This window comes from Haematobia irritans, chromosome 3 (assembly GCF_050003625.1).
Source record: "Haematobia irritans isolate KBUSLIRL chromosome 3, ASM5000362v1, whole genome shotgun sequence".
In the NCBI taxonomy this organism is placed as follows: domain Eukaryota; kingdom Metazoa; phylum Arthropoda; class Insecta; order Diptera; family Muscidae; genus Haematobia; species Haematobia irritans.
The window spans coordinates 160,879,130-160,893,073 of NC_134399.1; the positions used below are offsets into that span (position 1 = coordinate 160,879,130).

General features: G+C 33.7%; 4 protein-coding genes and 2 long non-coding RNA genes across 6 annotated transcripts in view; 4 read left to right on the top strand and 2 right to left on the bottom strand.

Moving 5' to 3' along the window:
• LOC142231767 (glutamate--cysteine ligase-like) overlaps positions 1 to 349 on the bottom strand; it is a 50,822-nt gene extending 50,473 nt beyond the window's left edge. Inside the window, exon 1 of the mRNA XM_075302405.1 lies at positions 105 to 349. The gene's annotated coding sequence lies outside the window, so the exon portion shown is untranslated. The remainder of the gene's footprint in view (positions 1 to 104) is intronic.
• A 432-nt stretch (positions 350 to 781) lies between these two features.
• On the top strand, positions 782 to 3,644 carry LOC142229465 (nudC domain-containing protein 1). The gene is made up of 3 exons (XM_075300025.1): positions 782 to 1,923; positions 2,862 to 3,072; positions 3,134 to 3,644. The coding sequence occupies exons 1-3, from the start codon at positions 862 to 864 to the stop codon at positions 3,622 to 3,624; spliced, it is 1,764 nt and encodes a 587-aa protein (XP_075156140.1). The 5' UTR covers positions 782 to 861; the 3' UTR covers positions 3,625 to 3,644.
• Positions 3,645 to 6,078: 2,434 nt separating this feature from the next.
• RhoGAP5A (Rho GTPase activating protein at 5A) lies at positions 6,079 to 8,504 on the top strand. The gene is made up of 3 exons (XM_075298840.1): positions 6,079 to 7,385; positions 7,473 to 7,578; positions 7,953 to 8,504. Exons 1-3 carry the CDS (start codon positions 6,203 to 6,205, stop codon positions 8,110 to 8,112), a joined length of 1,449 nt encoding a protein of 482 aa, XP_075154955.1. The 5' UTR covers positions 6,079 to 6,202; the 3' UTR covers positions 8,113 to 8,504.
• A 210-nt stretch (positions 8,505 to 8,714) lies between these two features.
• On the bottom strand, positions 8,715 to 10,337 carry PpV (Protein phosphatase V). Its single transcript, XM_075298841.1, has 5 exons — positions 10,074 to 10,337; positions 9,890 to 10,018; positions 9,677 to 9,835; positions 9,462 to 9,616; positions 8,715 to 9,199 (listed from the first exon to the last, which is right to left on the bottom strand). The coding sequence occupies exons 1-5, from the start codon at positions 10,236 to 10,238 to the stop codon at positions 8,896 to 8,898; spliced, it is 912 nt and encodes a 303-aa protein (XP_075154956.1). The 5' UTR covers positions 10,239 to 10,337; the 3' UTR covers positions 8,715 to 8,895.
• A 576-nt stretch (positions 10,338 to 10,913) lies between these two features.
• On the top strand, positions 10,914 to 12,019 carry LOC142230291 (uncharacterized). Its single transcript, XR_012720636.1, has 3 exons — positions 10,914 to 11,222; positions 11,288 to 11,651; positions 11,710 to 12,019. It is a non-coding gene; the product is annotated as an uncharacterized LOC142230291 (long non-coding RNA).
• A 1,134-nt stretch (positions 12,020 to 13,153) lies between these two features.
• LOC142231761 (uncharacterized) lies at positions 13,154 to 13,682 on the top strand. The gene is made up of 2 exons (XR_012720906.1): positions 13,154 to 13,412; positions 13,480 to 13,682. It is a non-coding gene; the product is annotated as an uncharacterized LOC142231761 (long non-coding RNA).
• The last annotated feature ends 262 nt before the right edge of the window (positions 13,683 to 13,944 follow it).

The following is a 13,944-nucleotide window of genomic DNA, read 5'->3' on the forward strand; positions in this document are numbered from 1 at the left end:
TCCATGGAAAAGTAAAGAACTTGCGATGACGTATTTCTGATTATCAACACTATGTTTGTCTGTTTGAAACTCTCGTAATTTCTTTTTCTTGTTGTGTCACCTACATATCCTTCAACACCGAAAATATCAGCATAAATTTCTTTATTACGAGATTCGAGTACACACTACGTTCTCCGTTTTCTTATTGGTTTTCTTGTTAGAATTGTTTCGATAGAAAATCACCAATGTAATTGCAACCGCGTGTTCTTGTTTCCAAATGAACTTGTTTTTTTTTTTTTTCAATATAAAATTCACTTTCCGCGACACCGGTCTCCAATTGTTTCGTGTGTATTTGTTGCCGCACTCCTAAATTCTGATACAGGCTGTTCTCTTTGCTATATATTTCATTCAAATTCCAAAGCGAATTCAAAATTGTCGAAACCATATGTTTTTCTACTGTCATCATAGTTATTCCGATATGGTAACCCAAGTTGGAAGAATATTGTATTAATATGGCACAACAAAACGGTGCGTTTGAGAAAGCTGTGAATTCAACTTACTTTCAAATTATATTTTCAAATCGTATTGAACTGCCGTGTGTTTATACAATTTCAAACAATTTGTCTAATAAATAAACTGATTTTTCATTTGAAATAAGGACTACTACATCAGTAACTCTAGTCTATTCTCCTGAAAATGTATTTGAAATCGTGTTGTACTCCAATGCTTGTTTTTATTGGATATTAATTTACTCCGTGTACCTTCCGTTTATTATTAACCCCAGGTGGCAACTTAGGTAACTCTTCTCATGCCACATTGTTTATGTCCATTGTGTTGAAAAGAATCAGCTGAAATTGGGATCAATTTGTTTTACTTTTGAGAATGCCGAAAAGCGTGGAATTAAGACAAGATCGTACTCTTATTCGTTCCAATTTCGATGGCTACAAGCTTTCTTTGGAGCCCGTACCGGTTATAAAACAGGAACTTACATCAGCTCCATTAAAAGCCGAACCGAACGACGATCAATATGGACTATTACACACGGAAATCTTTTCCATGCAAAACCTATTGTTCGTTGATCCTTGGATGAGGACCGAATCATACTTCCTTAATTGCACAGATGAAATAGTTCGTGCTAGCTATGATGAAAACAAAGGTTGTCCTAACGAAATGCAAGTCATATACAAAATAAACAAAGATATAGAATCAAATTTTGTATCGAAGGGAGAGTATAATAGAACTTTGCGATTTATATCGGAAAAATTTTGCGTAGTGTGTGATGGAGTCAATAAGGTATTACTCCTTGATACAGGAAACCGTTTAAAAGCCCAAGAATGGCAATTTATTGCTAGTGCAACAATCATTCCCAACGGCATAGACTCGGAAGAAATTGGATATGTAATCTTGGACGCACGTTTGGATATCATTCAAGAAAAAAAGCAAATTTCATTGGCCATGGGACACGTGCAACGAGTAGATTCGAAAGAGCCCGGTGGTAATAGTGTACACTTTATGAACATACATTGGTGTAAATGGTCTCAACAAGAACAACAATGGCATTTTGATATTTTGGATACTTTGGAAGGCAGAGGGTCGATATATTACTGTGCATTTGAACCAAGAAGTGAATCATTGGTATTAAGTTCTAATCGTGAACTTCAATGGCGCTCAACAAAATCTGATGGAGTGTCCGATGCTAAGGTGGTTGCAGAAAAACCCCAGCTACATGGTGGAGATGAAGATGGGACAAATGTATTTGGTTATTCATGGTCACAAACCGATGATGATATAGTTGTGAAATTTGATGTTCAACCAGGAATGGATAAAAATAGTTATAATATCAAATGTACCTCCTACAAAATAACGGTCAAATGTAATGATGAGTACCTTTTGGACAATGAGCTCAGTGATAAGATTGATAACGATCTAACAACATGGACCATTGTAAGTAAACACAAAATGCCTTTTTTCCTGTGATCCTCGTCAACATTTATTGGTGACTGGCAGTCATTTTGGCCTAAATGAATGTATCATGAAGATGCATACAAACACTAAAAAATTGGTACTTGCATTCTTTAAGAAATACATGGCAAATCTGTATTATTGACTGGGACATGAATTTTCGGGCCACAATAAAATAAAAAATCTGCATTTTAAAAACTATCCTATTCCTTCTAGACAACTTTTTACCAATTACCAAATGTTCGACACTTTCCAAATTTGTCGACTTTTTTGCTTATTGAAACTACTCTAACGACCATTTTCATGTAGCTCCGTTAGGCTTTATCTGCCAGTTAACAGAAAGTAAATTGCAAATATCTTCTCTCCGGTTAACTTTAACTGAAATTTTTCGTCAGTTAAGTTCCTAACTGGCCTATGGAATATAAAGGCAGGATGACAGCTTCGTCTTTAATACGGTTTAAAAGTTGGTTAGTTAACGGAACACTAAAGGAGCTTTATGAAAATGGGGATAAGTGGTTTCATTGCAATCCGTCGTTTGGATTCGGTTACCAAAAGGCTTCCCTTGTCATAGATCTAAACATGCAACCTGTAGTAGCACAATTGTTTAAATAGATTAAATGAGTCTGAAATAATACCTTCTGATTGTTTACTTTTTTTCCATAAGAATAACATCAGAAATCTCCAAAGTTGGTGTACAAAAAAAATGTTCTCTAGAGGTGTATACTAAGTGTGTACTTGGAAATAAAAAATTGAAATTTTGATTAGATGTAATTGCGGTGTACACTAAAATTTGGATGTTCTGCCACGTGGTTTTTAGAATTCGTGGAACTTTAATTGTATTTGTAAGGGAAACAAATTGAATTTCCATTACTCTTTTCCTATATATGGTTATGAATGGGTCAATACATCAATTTTTTTAGGAAAACAATTATCTACAAATAACTCTGGTAAAACAAGATTCCGGTATTCCTTGGAACACACTGTTATCAAAAGGTCTGGGTCCAAAAGAGAACACTGAAAACAATCAAGAAAATTGTCTACCTATTGAACAACAACCTATAGCGAATCTGGAGGCACCCATAGAAGATTGCGATTTTCCAATGAGTATGGATGAGGACGAGTTTACTTTGTGTAAGTCAATTCAACACAAAATGTGTATTTTAATGTACCACTTACAATTAATTTTTCTTAGCTCGTTTCAACTTACCATCTAAGTCAGTAACACATTCCATAATATTGGGATCTAACCCGCCATTATTTACTACATCTTTGAGGCCAGGATTTCCTTTAGCCGTTGCCACAAGACAGGACGTTGATTGTTCCCTCTGGCTACAACAATACAACACGTCAAAACCCGATGAGTGGTCTCTGAGACATGAAGGAAATTTACATGCTTTTGGCTATGTTCAAGCATCAAAGCAACAAAAAAAATTTATGGACTGTTCCCCAGATTTAGGATATGCAGTTATTGCAGAATCACATCGTCACATCTTTTTGTATAAATCAAAATACGATACTGCAAGTGGATTAAGAAACCGTAATGGACCTCAAATTACGATTGGCAAACAACATTTGATAACTTTGGATGATGCGGGTGAAGTTCTTGGACTATGTACGGCAAACAGTGTAGTTACTTTATTAACGAAAAAATTTGTTATATTTATACAAATGACAGAGAGTTAATAAATATATTCATTCCATAACTTTGCGTTTTCTGCTTTAGCAATATAATGGGTACTACTCAAATTCGAATACTTGTCGAAGCAATTTAAAATGGGCGACTTTGGGCCCTAAACTTTAAAAGGTAACTGACGTAAAAGTAGAAAATGATAGAATGTAGATGGTTTAAACTATGTTCCATCTTTTTTTCTAAATAGATATGCTGATTAAACTTACCCATGTTTGAAATTCTGGTTTTAAGGTCGCTAGCGAAAATTATATTTGAATTACGAAAAGTTTGCAATGCATTTCTTCTCGAAGAGGTATGTGTAAACGCGTCGTCTTCAGTATTGTCATGGCCTTTTTATAGGTTGGTGATGAGTGAAAATTCCGTGAGTTTTCATTACCGACTGTTTAATTTTGCATATATGGCGAAACGTCATTATAGGCATGCAAACGATATTTGCTTTAGCGTACATATAAGGCTTTAAACTAAATTCGCTACAATTTGAGATTTAATTATAATGTTATAAGATTCGCTCGTAGTGTGATGACACCCCGTTCAGTCTCGGCTATAAAAAGGTGATCCCTTCTCATAGAACTAAATCAAAATCTATCAGCACAAATTGACAACAGAGAAGTTTAGAATTTGTGGTATCGCAATGGAATTCTTAGTCTCAGTTTGCCATCCAAGTCCTCTAGGCAAGCAGATTTACCATGTGTTTCCTCCAATGGAGGAAATTGTAAGCATTCGACAACAAAATTTCTTATGGGCAGCTGAAATTTCGCAAGAGCTGCATACCGGGCTCTGGGGAGTAAAGTCGATTATTCAACTCCAGATTCTAATAAAAACAGTGTCCTCAATTGTTTACATTTTCTCCCATAATTTGTGGTATCGCAATGGAATTCTTAGTCTCAGTTTGCCATCCAAATCCTCTAGGAAAGCAGATTTACCATGTGTTTCCTCCAATGGAGGGAGCCACCATGGTGCAATGGTTAGCATGCCCGCCTTGCATACACAAGGTCGTGGGTTCGATTCCTGCTACGACCGAACACCAAAAAGTTTTTCAGCGGTGGATTATCCCACCTCAGTAATGCTAGTGACATTTCTGAGGGTATCAAAGCTTCTCTAAGTGGTTTCACTGGAATGAGGAACCCCGTTCGGACTCGGCTATAAAAAGGAGGTCCCTTGTCATTGAGCTTAACATGGAATCGGGCAGCACTCAGTGATACGAGAGAAGTTCACCACTGTGGTATCACAATGGACTGAATAGTCTAAGTGAGCTTGATACATCGGGCCGCCACATAACCTTCCTCCAATGGGGGAAATTGTAAGCATTCGATAACAAAATTTCTTATGGGAAGCTGAAATTTCGCTAGAACTGCATACCGGGCTCTGGAGAGTAAAGTCGATTATTCAACTCCAGATTCTAATAAAAACAGTGTCCTCAATTGTTTACATTTTCTCCCATAAAGCCCGGTAAGTAGTTATTGCGAAAATGCTTGTTGCATGCCAATAATACAGTTTTACCTTGTGTACCTTATGGGTGCAAAACATAACCAATCAATAATATCACGGAATTTTCAGTAGTATAAATACCAATTTTAATTAATAGTGGAAATTTCAGACACCCATAAATAATACTTGAGTATCGGTATGTACCAGGAATTATCGTATTATTGGAATGTACCAGGAATTTCTGAGATTCATCATGTATATGAGTGCAAAATATGAACAATCGATAACAAGTCTTCATGGAATTTTCGGTAGTAAAATAAGCCATATATGTAGGTGAGTAATATGTTCGCCTTTTTCACCAAAACACTAAATTAAAAATACAAAAATCGGTAAGAAGATGATTACGTTTTTATCGAAGCTGTTATATAAAAAAATAATAATAATAAACAAAATAAAATCATATTGTACTTAGAAGTAGGTGTCACTGAAGATGACGGAATAAAAGCTTTATATATATGTACAATAGTTATATTAATTTTTAGGAAAAATAATAAATTAAAAATAAAAAACAACAAAAAATTAATAATAATTGCAGCAGTAGTTTTTTATTGAAGATTATATAATTTTACATTTTTTCTTTACACTTAAGAAGTTTATATTTGTGATCATTTTATTTCCATACCTTTAAACATCATACATTATAAGTAAAAATTTGTGCTTCGAGGAGTTATTCTTTAGTAGATTTATTGTAATTTACCTCAATTGGACTTTAAGGCTTCAAATTACAAATAAAGATTATAATAATAATAGCTTTAAAGCATATATTGGGTAAACATATCTTATTTGATTCAAAAAAGTAACCGTGGAACAAACCGGCTCGACAACCGAACATAGTACCCACCTTTACGTGCTACAGAATACCAAAATAGTCCACCGAATATATACGCTTGTAAATTTACATAATTTGCGCTACGACACATAACGGCGAATAACTGAATGGTAATTGCAAAGACGTCAAATTAGTTTGCAATTTACAGAAGATATGTGTTGATGTGTTATGTTGTTCTTTATAAAAATACATTTTAATTACAAAGAAAAACTATGAATCTCCGAATCGCTTACTAAGTACGAAGATTAACAATCATGTCATTGGAAGAGGAAAAGACTGAAAATATTCAAAAAGTATGGAAACCAGAATTGTATAAAATCCAATTAGAAGCCCCAAATCCAAAACCTTTACATACAAACAAAATCCTGAAAAATAATGTCGGGAATGAGGAGAAAATACCGAATTTCTATGGAACTGAATATCATGGACGAATGAATCACAAAGAAGCCGATGAATTATTAAACAATAAACCGGATGGAACATTTATAGTAAGAAAAAGTCCAGGGGCGGAAGACTACTATACACTTAGCTTGAGATTCAATGGGAAAACTAAACATTTTAAGATCTACTTTAAAAGTGGGGAAGGTCATTTCTTGCAAGAAAAATCAAAACACTTCGAGTCGGTTTATGACCTTGTTGCAGATGGTTTGGTTAGCTTTTATATGCAACTCCATGCTGCTCCAATTATCAATGAAATAAATCAACAGACGGGGAATTCCTATCAATCAAGTCCTTATATGACTTTGAATAGACGAAAATTGAGAGCGCTTTCAAATGATTTAAGAAAATCTCTTGTTCACAAAACAAATGGAAACAAAGATTATTTAGATGATCGTAAAGTAATCGATTCAAACAAACAAATTTCCGTCGTTGATGGGTGTTCTGCGAGCACAGAAAAAGTTATAGATCAGGATGTTGATACGTTGCTTCCATTCGTATACGAGAAAGACCATGCATTTAAAGTTCATACCTTTAAAGGACTAAATTGGTGTGAAGTGTGTGCAAATTTTCTTTGGGGATTTACCGCACAAGGAGTAAAATGCGAAGATTGTGGGATTGTGGCACACAATAAGTGCTCAGAACTTGTGCCTGCAAAATGCTTGCCTGACTTGAAGAATATTCGCGGTGTATTTGGAACTGATTTAACCACAGTTGTGCAACTATACCAGTGTTCTATACCTTTTGTAGTCCGCCGATGCGTTGAAGAGGTCGAGGCTCGTGGCATGTTACAGGAGGGTATTTATCGTGTTTCTGGTTTCGCCGATGAAATAGATGCTTTGAAATTGGCTCTTGATAGCGAAGGAGAGAAAACGAACATGTCTGAGACGGCATATAGTAATGTAAACGTTATAGCAGGAACATTAAAGTTGTACTTGCGGTTATTACCGGTACCTTTAATAACATTTCAATCGTATCCCAGTTTTATGGAAGCATCAAGTAAGTAGCATTTTCCATTAATATATGTATTCCAAATATATCTAATGTTTTATCTCTCTCTGAATTTTCCTTAAATACATTTATCAGGAATTAACAGTCAAGAAGAACAAATAAAACGTATGGCTGAATCAGCGAAAAAACTGCCAATGGCTCATTATGCTTGCCTTAAATTTATGATGGAACATCTAAAGAGGTACGTAAAAGGATAATTACAAAACAGAATAGTACTATTTACAATTGCCCTAGACAGTCATTTTTCATCAAAATGACGACGCTTTATTTTATTTTCGATCTAAACTGCATTTTGGTCGATTGGAAAATGAAAAATTTAAGTTATTCTAATTCAAAGATAGTATGAATATTTGTTTAATATTAATTAAAAATTGACTGAATAAAAAATTAAACTAAATTTTGGTTCTCATTTTTGCTCATGCTTAATGCGCCTTGAAATAGTTAAAAATTAACTTAATGTACAAAAAATAAGGATAACTTTTTAGGATTAATACATAATAGTAGTGTTTCCATACTAAAATAACACATGCAAAATTAATTGTTCTTTTTTTTCAGAGTTGCTTCGCATTACGCAGTTAATAAAATGAATGAACATAATTTGGCTACTGTCTTTGCACCAACTTTAATAGCTACTCCTCAACATCTTACGAATTTAACGGAGGAAATCTTCATGTTGTCGTTTTTAATAACACATTGTTCGTCTATTTTTAATTAAGTTTAATTTCCATATTTCCAGCCATTATTGAAGACCATTTAATTGTCGACCATTATGCGTACATAGAGGAAAATAATACATTGGCACCAAATTATTTATTATAACTCATTTTCATCAAGGAAATGGACGGGCCCTCCTTTTATGTAACGATAACCCAGATATTTTACTCTTAGAGCATTTATTTATTTCTTGTTTATATATGTACGACGTTTTTTGTACTTTTATATATATCGTTGAGATACACGATCTATACACAGAAATACAGAAACTACACATATTTTGTGTACAAAAAAGGTTTCAATAATTTATTTAAGGATTCCCGCTAAATTGTAGAACACAATTTGTCAATATAACGCCACAATAAAATAACAATGGGAAATATAAACGCTAAAGGTGGGTTATATTAGATCATTACACTGAAAATGAACATTCACAATTACGTTTTGTTTAGGCAAGTGGTTGATTTTATGCTCTTAGCTATTATCTTCCATTCCTTTTTAATATTTAACAAACATAGGATTTTTTTAAATCTTTTTTTGTGCATTTTCACTGTGACATTGGAACAAAAGACCCAGCGTAAGATTGAAAAAGCCTCGTATGTGTACATTATGTTAGACGCGAGTCTACATGTTGTTTAATATTAAATGGGATTTGGTATATAAGAACAAAGAAAAAAATACTAATTTCTTTAAATATAAAATAAATTGTGAAAGGCATATTTTTAAAGCATTACATGCGAACGTAAATGCCAATTGTTGTTGATGCTCGTTCAGATATGTTAGTTTATAGAAAATATGGTGTGGTATTGTGTGGTGGTATAACTCGATCCGTTTCAGGTACCGCCACAAATATTCTCGCTGTACGATCTTTTGCTGTCTGGAAATTTAACATCGCTGCCACATTACCACATCGGTAGCAGTAATTTGGAGCCGACCATACAGTTACTAACTTACTGTCGAACATATATTTTATGCCTTCGTTAACGAGTTGATGAGCTCGGCAAATTAATTCCAAATTGTTAATTTGCATAAAATCTTTGGTAACCAATTGACCGAAAAGCCATCCAGCGCCTCTTGGACTCTGGCCCCTGAAAAGAAAAATAAGAGAGAAATTGCGATATGAAGTGAATGTTTTGACAAAAATCAATACCAAAAGGTCAAAACTGTTTAAACATTATACCAATAATAGTAGTTGATTATAGTATGGCACTAAGGTACTAATGTTTTGTAAGGATACATTTCAAAACGGCAGGCAGGACAAGATCTTCCTCCGGGTACAAAGAACGGGTGATATTTAAAATTGGTAGCAAAGCTTCAACATAAATGTTTATATTCATGTATTACACTTACCAATAATCCATTTCTTCGGGGTCCGACCACACTAAATCACAGAATGCACCTCTATATGGTATTTCACCATTACGATCAATGGTTCTAATTTGATCTAAAGTAATAATCTCTGGACTTAAACCTCCATGTACACACAGTACTTCTTCATCAATAATCTATTGAAATAACGTATAAATTCAAAGTTATTTTTTTAAGATAATATAACATTTGCTTACAGCAGCTATTGCCAATAAATCGAATACTTTGCAGCAATATTTCCAAGCATTCGCATTACCATACTTGCTGAAACATTCGTCGTAGAATCCATAAACTTTTGTTATCTGACGTGATTCATGATTCCCCCTTAGCAAAGTTATACGATCAGGATATCGAGCCTTTGTAATAAACATTGTTATTAAAGAAAGTACATACTATTTCCATTTACATACCTTTAGTGTCAGTAAACGTGTCAGTGTTTCCAGGCTGTAGTAACCTCGATCAACGAAGTCACCCATAAATATATAACTTGTATTCGGAATAGCACCACCAATACAAAATAGTTCCTCCAAATCATAAAACTGAAAAAGGAACGCCCTTTAATATTTTTTGTCAATAAAAAAAACCTTTGCTTACCTGTCCATGTATGTCACCACAAACTGTCACTGGTGTGCTGACTGGCTGTATATTTGATTCTTCCAAAAGAATTTCGCAAACGATATCACATAATTTTTTCAAGTCGTTTTCTGGTAGATATCTACAGTCCTTTACCAGATCAATCCATTTGTCTAGATCGGCCATATTTTACGTCTTTTACTCGTGAAAAATAGAAAAATTCGCAAAAATGCTTTCAGTCCCTATTTAGCTATGCATTCACAGTGCAAAGACAGCCCAACTTTGACAGAGTTTCTCAAACGGTTTAATATATGACATTTCAGGTAATAGCTGTAAGCAACTTATACCCTTATACTACGTTGACAATATGCTCGAAATTTCTTTTTTTAATAGCATAAAACGAACGAAGAATTACGTTGAAATAAATGCAATAGAAAGGCGATTTCAACTACTGCGTTCACTCATACACAATATGGACGTGTTTACCCTGCCAGCATTTCAAAGTTCCATTTCATCCTCATCGCTACCACAGACTCGTAAGTGACACTGCAACAATCGCCAACTGTGATAGTATTTTGCCATCACTATTCGCATGAAAGTATTTTGCCATCACTATTGTTACAATAGCCATTTTATATTTTGTGAAACACCAAGCACAACTAGCTTCTTATAATTTATTTGAATAAAAACGATAATGAAGTTCTGAAAACATAGTTATTTAGCTCAAAATTGTGAAAGGTGTATTGGTGAAATTTTTTGACTTTCCAAATGGAATAAAGTGATAGTTTTTGAAATATTTTTCCAGACACGCTGCCTCCATTGGGAATAAAAGCATTCCCAATAAACACAGGATGAGCGTTTTTCAAATGCAACACCTTTTCAGTTTGAGGGTAAATATCATTTTCAACATAAATTCAACTTGACTTGAAACAGCTCATCTTCAATACATCTTCGAATTGTTTGCGAATTACAACCAATTTGGCAAAATGTTGACGAAAACTTTGAAAATGTGTTGAATATAATTGGAGAAAACTTTGACAAAACACTACCCTGAAATGCAACGAAAAAACCACATGGTTTTCAATACTACTTTGGACAACAAAGTTCGTGGAAGAAATACAAAAATGTGGAAGTTTTTTAATAATCAATTGAAATTGCTTATAATAATTGGTAAGTAAAACTAAAACACGAAATGAAAACTTTAAGGAAGTCACTAAAATCAAATCTCTTTGCAGACAACTAAAATATTTGGATGCTGATTCTTGGACACATTAAGAGGCTGGCCGATGAAAAATGGCTTATCGAGAAGAGAAAGTTTCCATAAATCAAAGTGCAACCAAAAAAACTTGGTATTTATTCTTTTCCATATCAACAACTACTGGATGATAATTCGCATCACATCGATAGTTTAATTTACATCGCATCATCGGTTTAATTGTTATTTTGTGAATTGAAATTGCTGGAAATTTATTCCAATTATCTGGTCATCAAGTTCCTGAAAATTGCCAGTATTTTAATAACAACAATTTTGTAACACCAACGTTCTTGAGGAAATCACGTGGTACGTAGTACGTGGTCAGTTGGAAGAAATACAAATTGGTAAGTCAAAATAAAAAGTGAAATGAAAACATAATGGAAATCATCGATTGTTTTGCAGAAAACTAAAATCATTGGATGGTATATTCTTGGAAGATGTTGGCCGATGAAAACCCGATGAAGGGAACAACAAAGAAAAGTTTTCAGAAAACTTACAAGGTGCAACCAATTAAAACAAAGTGCAACAATTCCTATATCAAGAACTTCTGGATGAAAATGTGCATTACATCAATTTACATCCCGTCATCAGTTTGATATTTTGTGATTTCCTCTTGCTGGAATCTATTCTAACACACAAACCAGCAAGTTCCTCGATAGTAATTATTTCAAATTGCCAGCATATTAATTAATAGTTATTTGACACCAACATTATGGAGGAAATGGAATTATACATTTAAAAATGTTTAAGATATTTAAAGTTGTATTCATAGTTTTATTTATGAATACGTTTAATAAGATAATTACATTTTGATTGGTATTATATTATTATTTTTATATATTATTAATGTTATTTTTAAGATTATTATATTTGTTAACGAAAAAATAATAAAATTTACAAAATCTCTAGAAATTTAGTGTTGACTTTCAGTTAGAACTAGGATTGACTTTCATACAAATTGTGGTTTGAAAGTATTCGCAACAATGCTAATTTTTTATTTTGATCACATTGAAAACTGTTTGAGAAATTATTGAGTAGCGATGCATTTCAATTTGAGGATTACAATTGAGAAATTATTGCTATTGTGTTGAATTTTACTGTTGAGGGTAATGTCTGTTTTTTGTTGAGAACGCGATTTTCTCAACAATTTCTCAACTTGAATATTACCCTAACCCTTTGAAAAAATGTTTGAAAAATTATTGAATTTTAGTATTTTTCAAACGTTTGTGTTTATTGGGTTGGCTGATAGACGCTACAACATGTAACTTGCAACTTGTAACTCAACATCAATCTTTTATTAATGCATAAAATATGTTAAATGTGATGCGATAGCCGTATAAATGTTATATTTATGAGATTTTATAAACGTTTAATAAAATTAATAAACATCTCAACAATCGTGTTTTACTTGACCACAATGATTCTTTTACAACTATCTTAAAATGCACTTTCTCTAATTGTTTGAAGGGGATCTTATTGACGTCCTTCTAAATGTGTCCAGAAGGGCACCTGATAATTGCACTCATGCGATACTTTTTTCTAGTAACTTGGCGTGGTACAACTTCTCAATAGTGACGGCGCTTTTCCGAGGAGTTTTGGATATCGTATACGACTGTTTTCGACGTAGTGGGGATTCTCAAAAGCGCCCCCAAATTCAATAAATGTTGGCAGGGTATACACTTATGCGAACTTTTGATTTTTTATATAAAGGCCGGTACTCTGTTCGGTTTTCGCGTTGAAACTCCATACAAAACCAAAAAATGCGAAAAATTTGCGAAATTTTTTCCATTTGTGATACTTTGTTTTTTCGTGTTGAAAAACTGACGTTTATAGCACGGCGCCACCCTGCCAGCATTTCAAAGTTCCATTTCATCTTCATCGCTACCACAGACTCGTAAATGTCACTACAACCATCCTACTGTGATGGGGGGCAGCATATCATAAAGTACAAAATGTACTTCATACATGTATTTTGCCATCACTACTTTTACAAAAGCCATTTTATTTTTTGTGAAACGCCAAGCGCAACCAGCTTGTTATATTTTATTTAAATAAAAACGAAAATAAAGTTCTGAAAACAGATTTTACGCTTAAAATTGTGAAAGGTATATTGGTGAACAATTTTTGATTTTCCAAATGGAATAAAGTGATTGCTTTTCAAATATTTTACAGACACGCTGCCTCCATCGAATAAAAACACTGGCTGATAGACGCTGCAACATGTAACTCGCTACTTGTAACTCTACCTCATCATTAATGCAAAAAATTATGTTAAATGTGATGTGATAGTGGTATAAATGTTATATTTTTAAGAATTTGTAAATAATTAATCAAATTAATAAATATGTAAACAAACGTGTTTTACTCGACCACAATGATTCTTTTACCACTATCTTAAAATGTGATTTTTCTGATTGTTTGGAGGGTCTCTTATTGGCGTCGTTCTAAATTGATCTATAAAGGCACCTAATAATTGCACTCATGCGAAACCTTTTTGTAGTAACTTGGCGTGGTACAACTTCTCAATAGTGACGGCGCTTTTCCGACGAGTTTTTGATATCGTATATGATTGTTTTCGACGTACTGGGGATTCTCAGAAGCGCCTCCAAATTCAAAAAATGTTGGCAGGGCATTTGC

Coding starts and splice junctions, on each gene's coding strand:
- LOC142229465 (XM_075300025.1), top strand. CDS start 862: ATGCCGAAAAGCGTGGAATTAAGACAAGATCGTACTCTTATTCGTTCC. Junction 1,924..2,861: donor ATCTAACAACATGGACCATT/GTAAGTAAACAC, acceptor CAATTTTTTTAG/GAAAACAATTATCTACAAAT. Junction 3,073..3,133: donor TGAGGACGAGTTTACTTTGT/GTAAGTCAATTC, acceptor AATTTTTCTTAG/CTCGTTTCAACTTACCATCT.
- RhoGAP5A (XM_075298840.1), top strand. CDS start 6,203: ATGTCATTGGAAGAGGAAAAGACTGAAAATATTCAAAAAGTATGGAAA. Junction 7,386..7,472: donor CAGTTTTATGGAAGCATCAA/GTAAGTAGCATT, acceptor TACATTTATCAG/GAATTAACAGTCAAGAAGAA. Junction 7,579..7,952: donor ATGATGGAACATCTAAAGAG/GTACGTAAAAGG, acceptor CTTTTTTTTCAG/AGTTGCTTCGCATTACGCAG.
- PpV (XM_075298841.1), bottom strand. CDS start 10,238: ATGGCCGATCTAGACAAATGGATTGATCTGGTAAAGGACTGTAGATAT. Junction 10,019..10,073: donor GTGGTGACATACATGGACAG/GTAAGCAAAGGT, acceptor TTCCTTTTTCAG/TTTTATGATTTGGAGGAACT. Junction 9,617..9,676: donor ATTTATTGGCAATAGCTGCT/GTAAGCAAATGT, acceptor TTATTTCAATAG/ATTATTGATGAAGAAGTACT.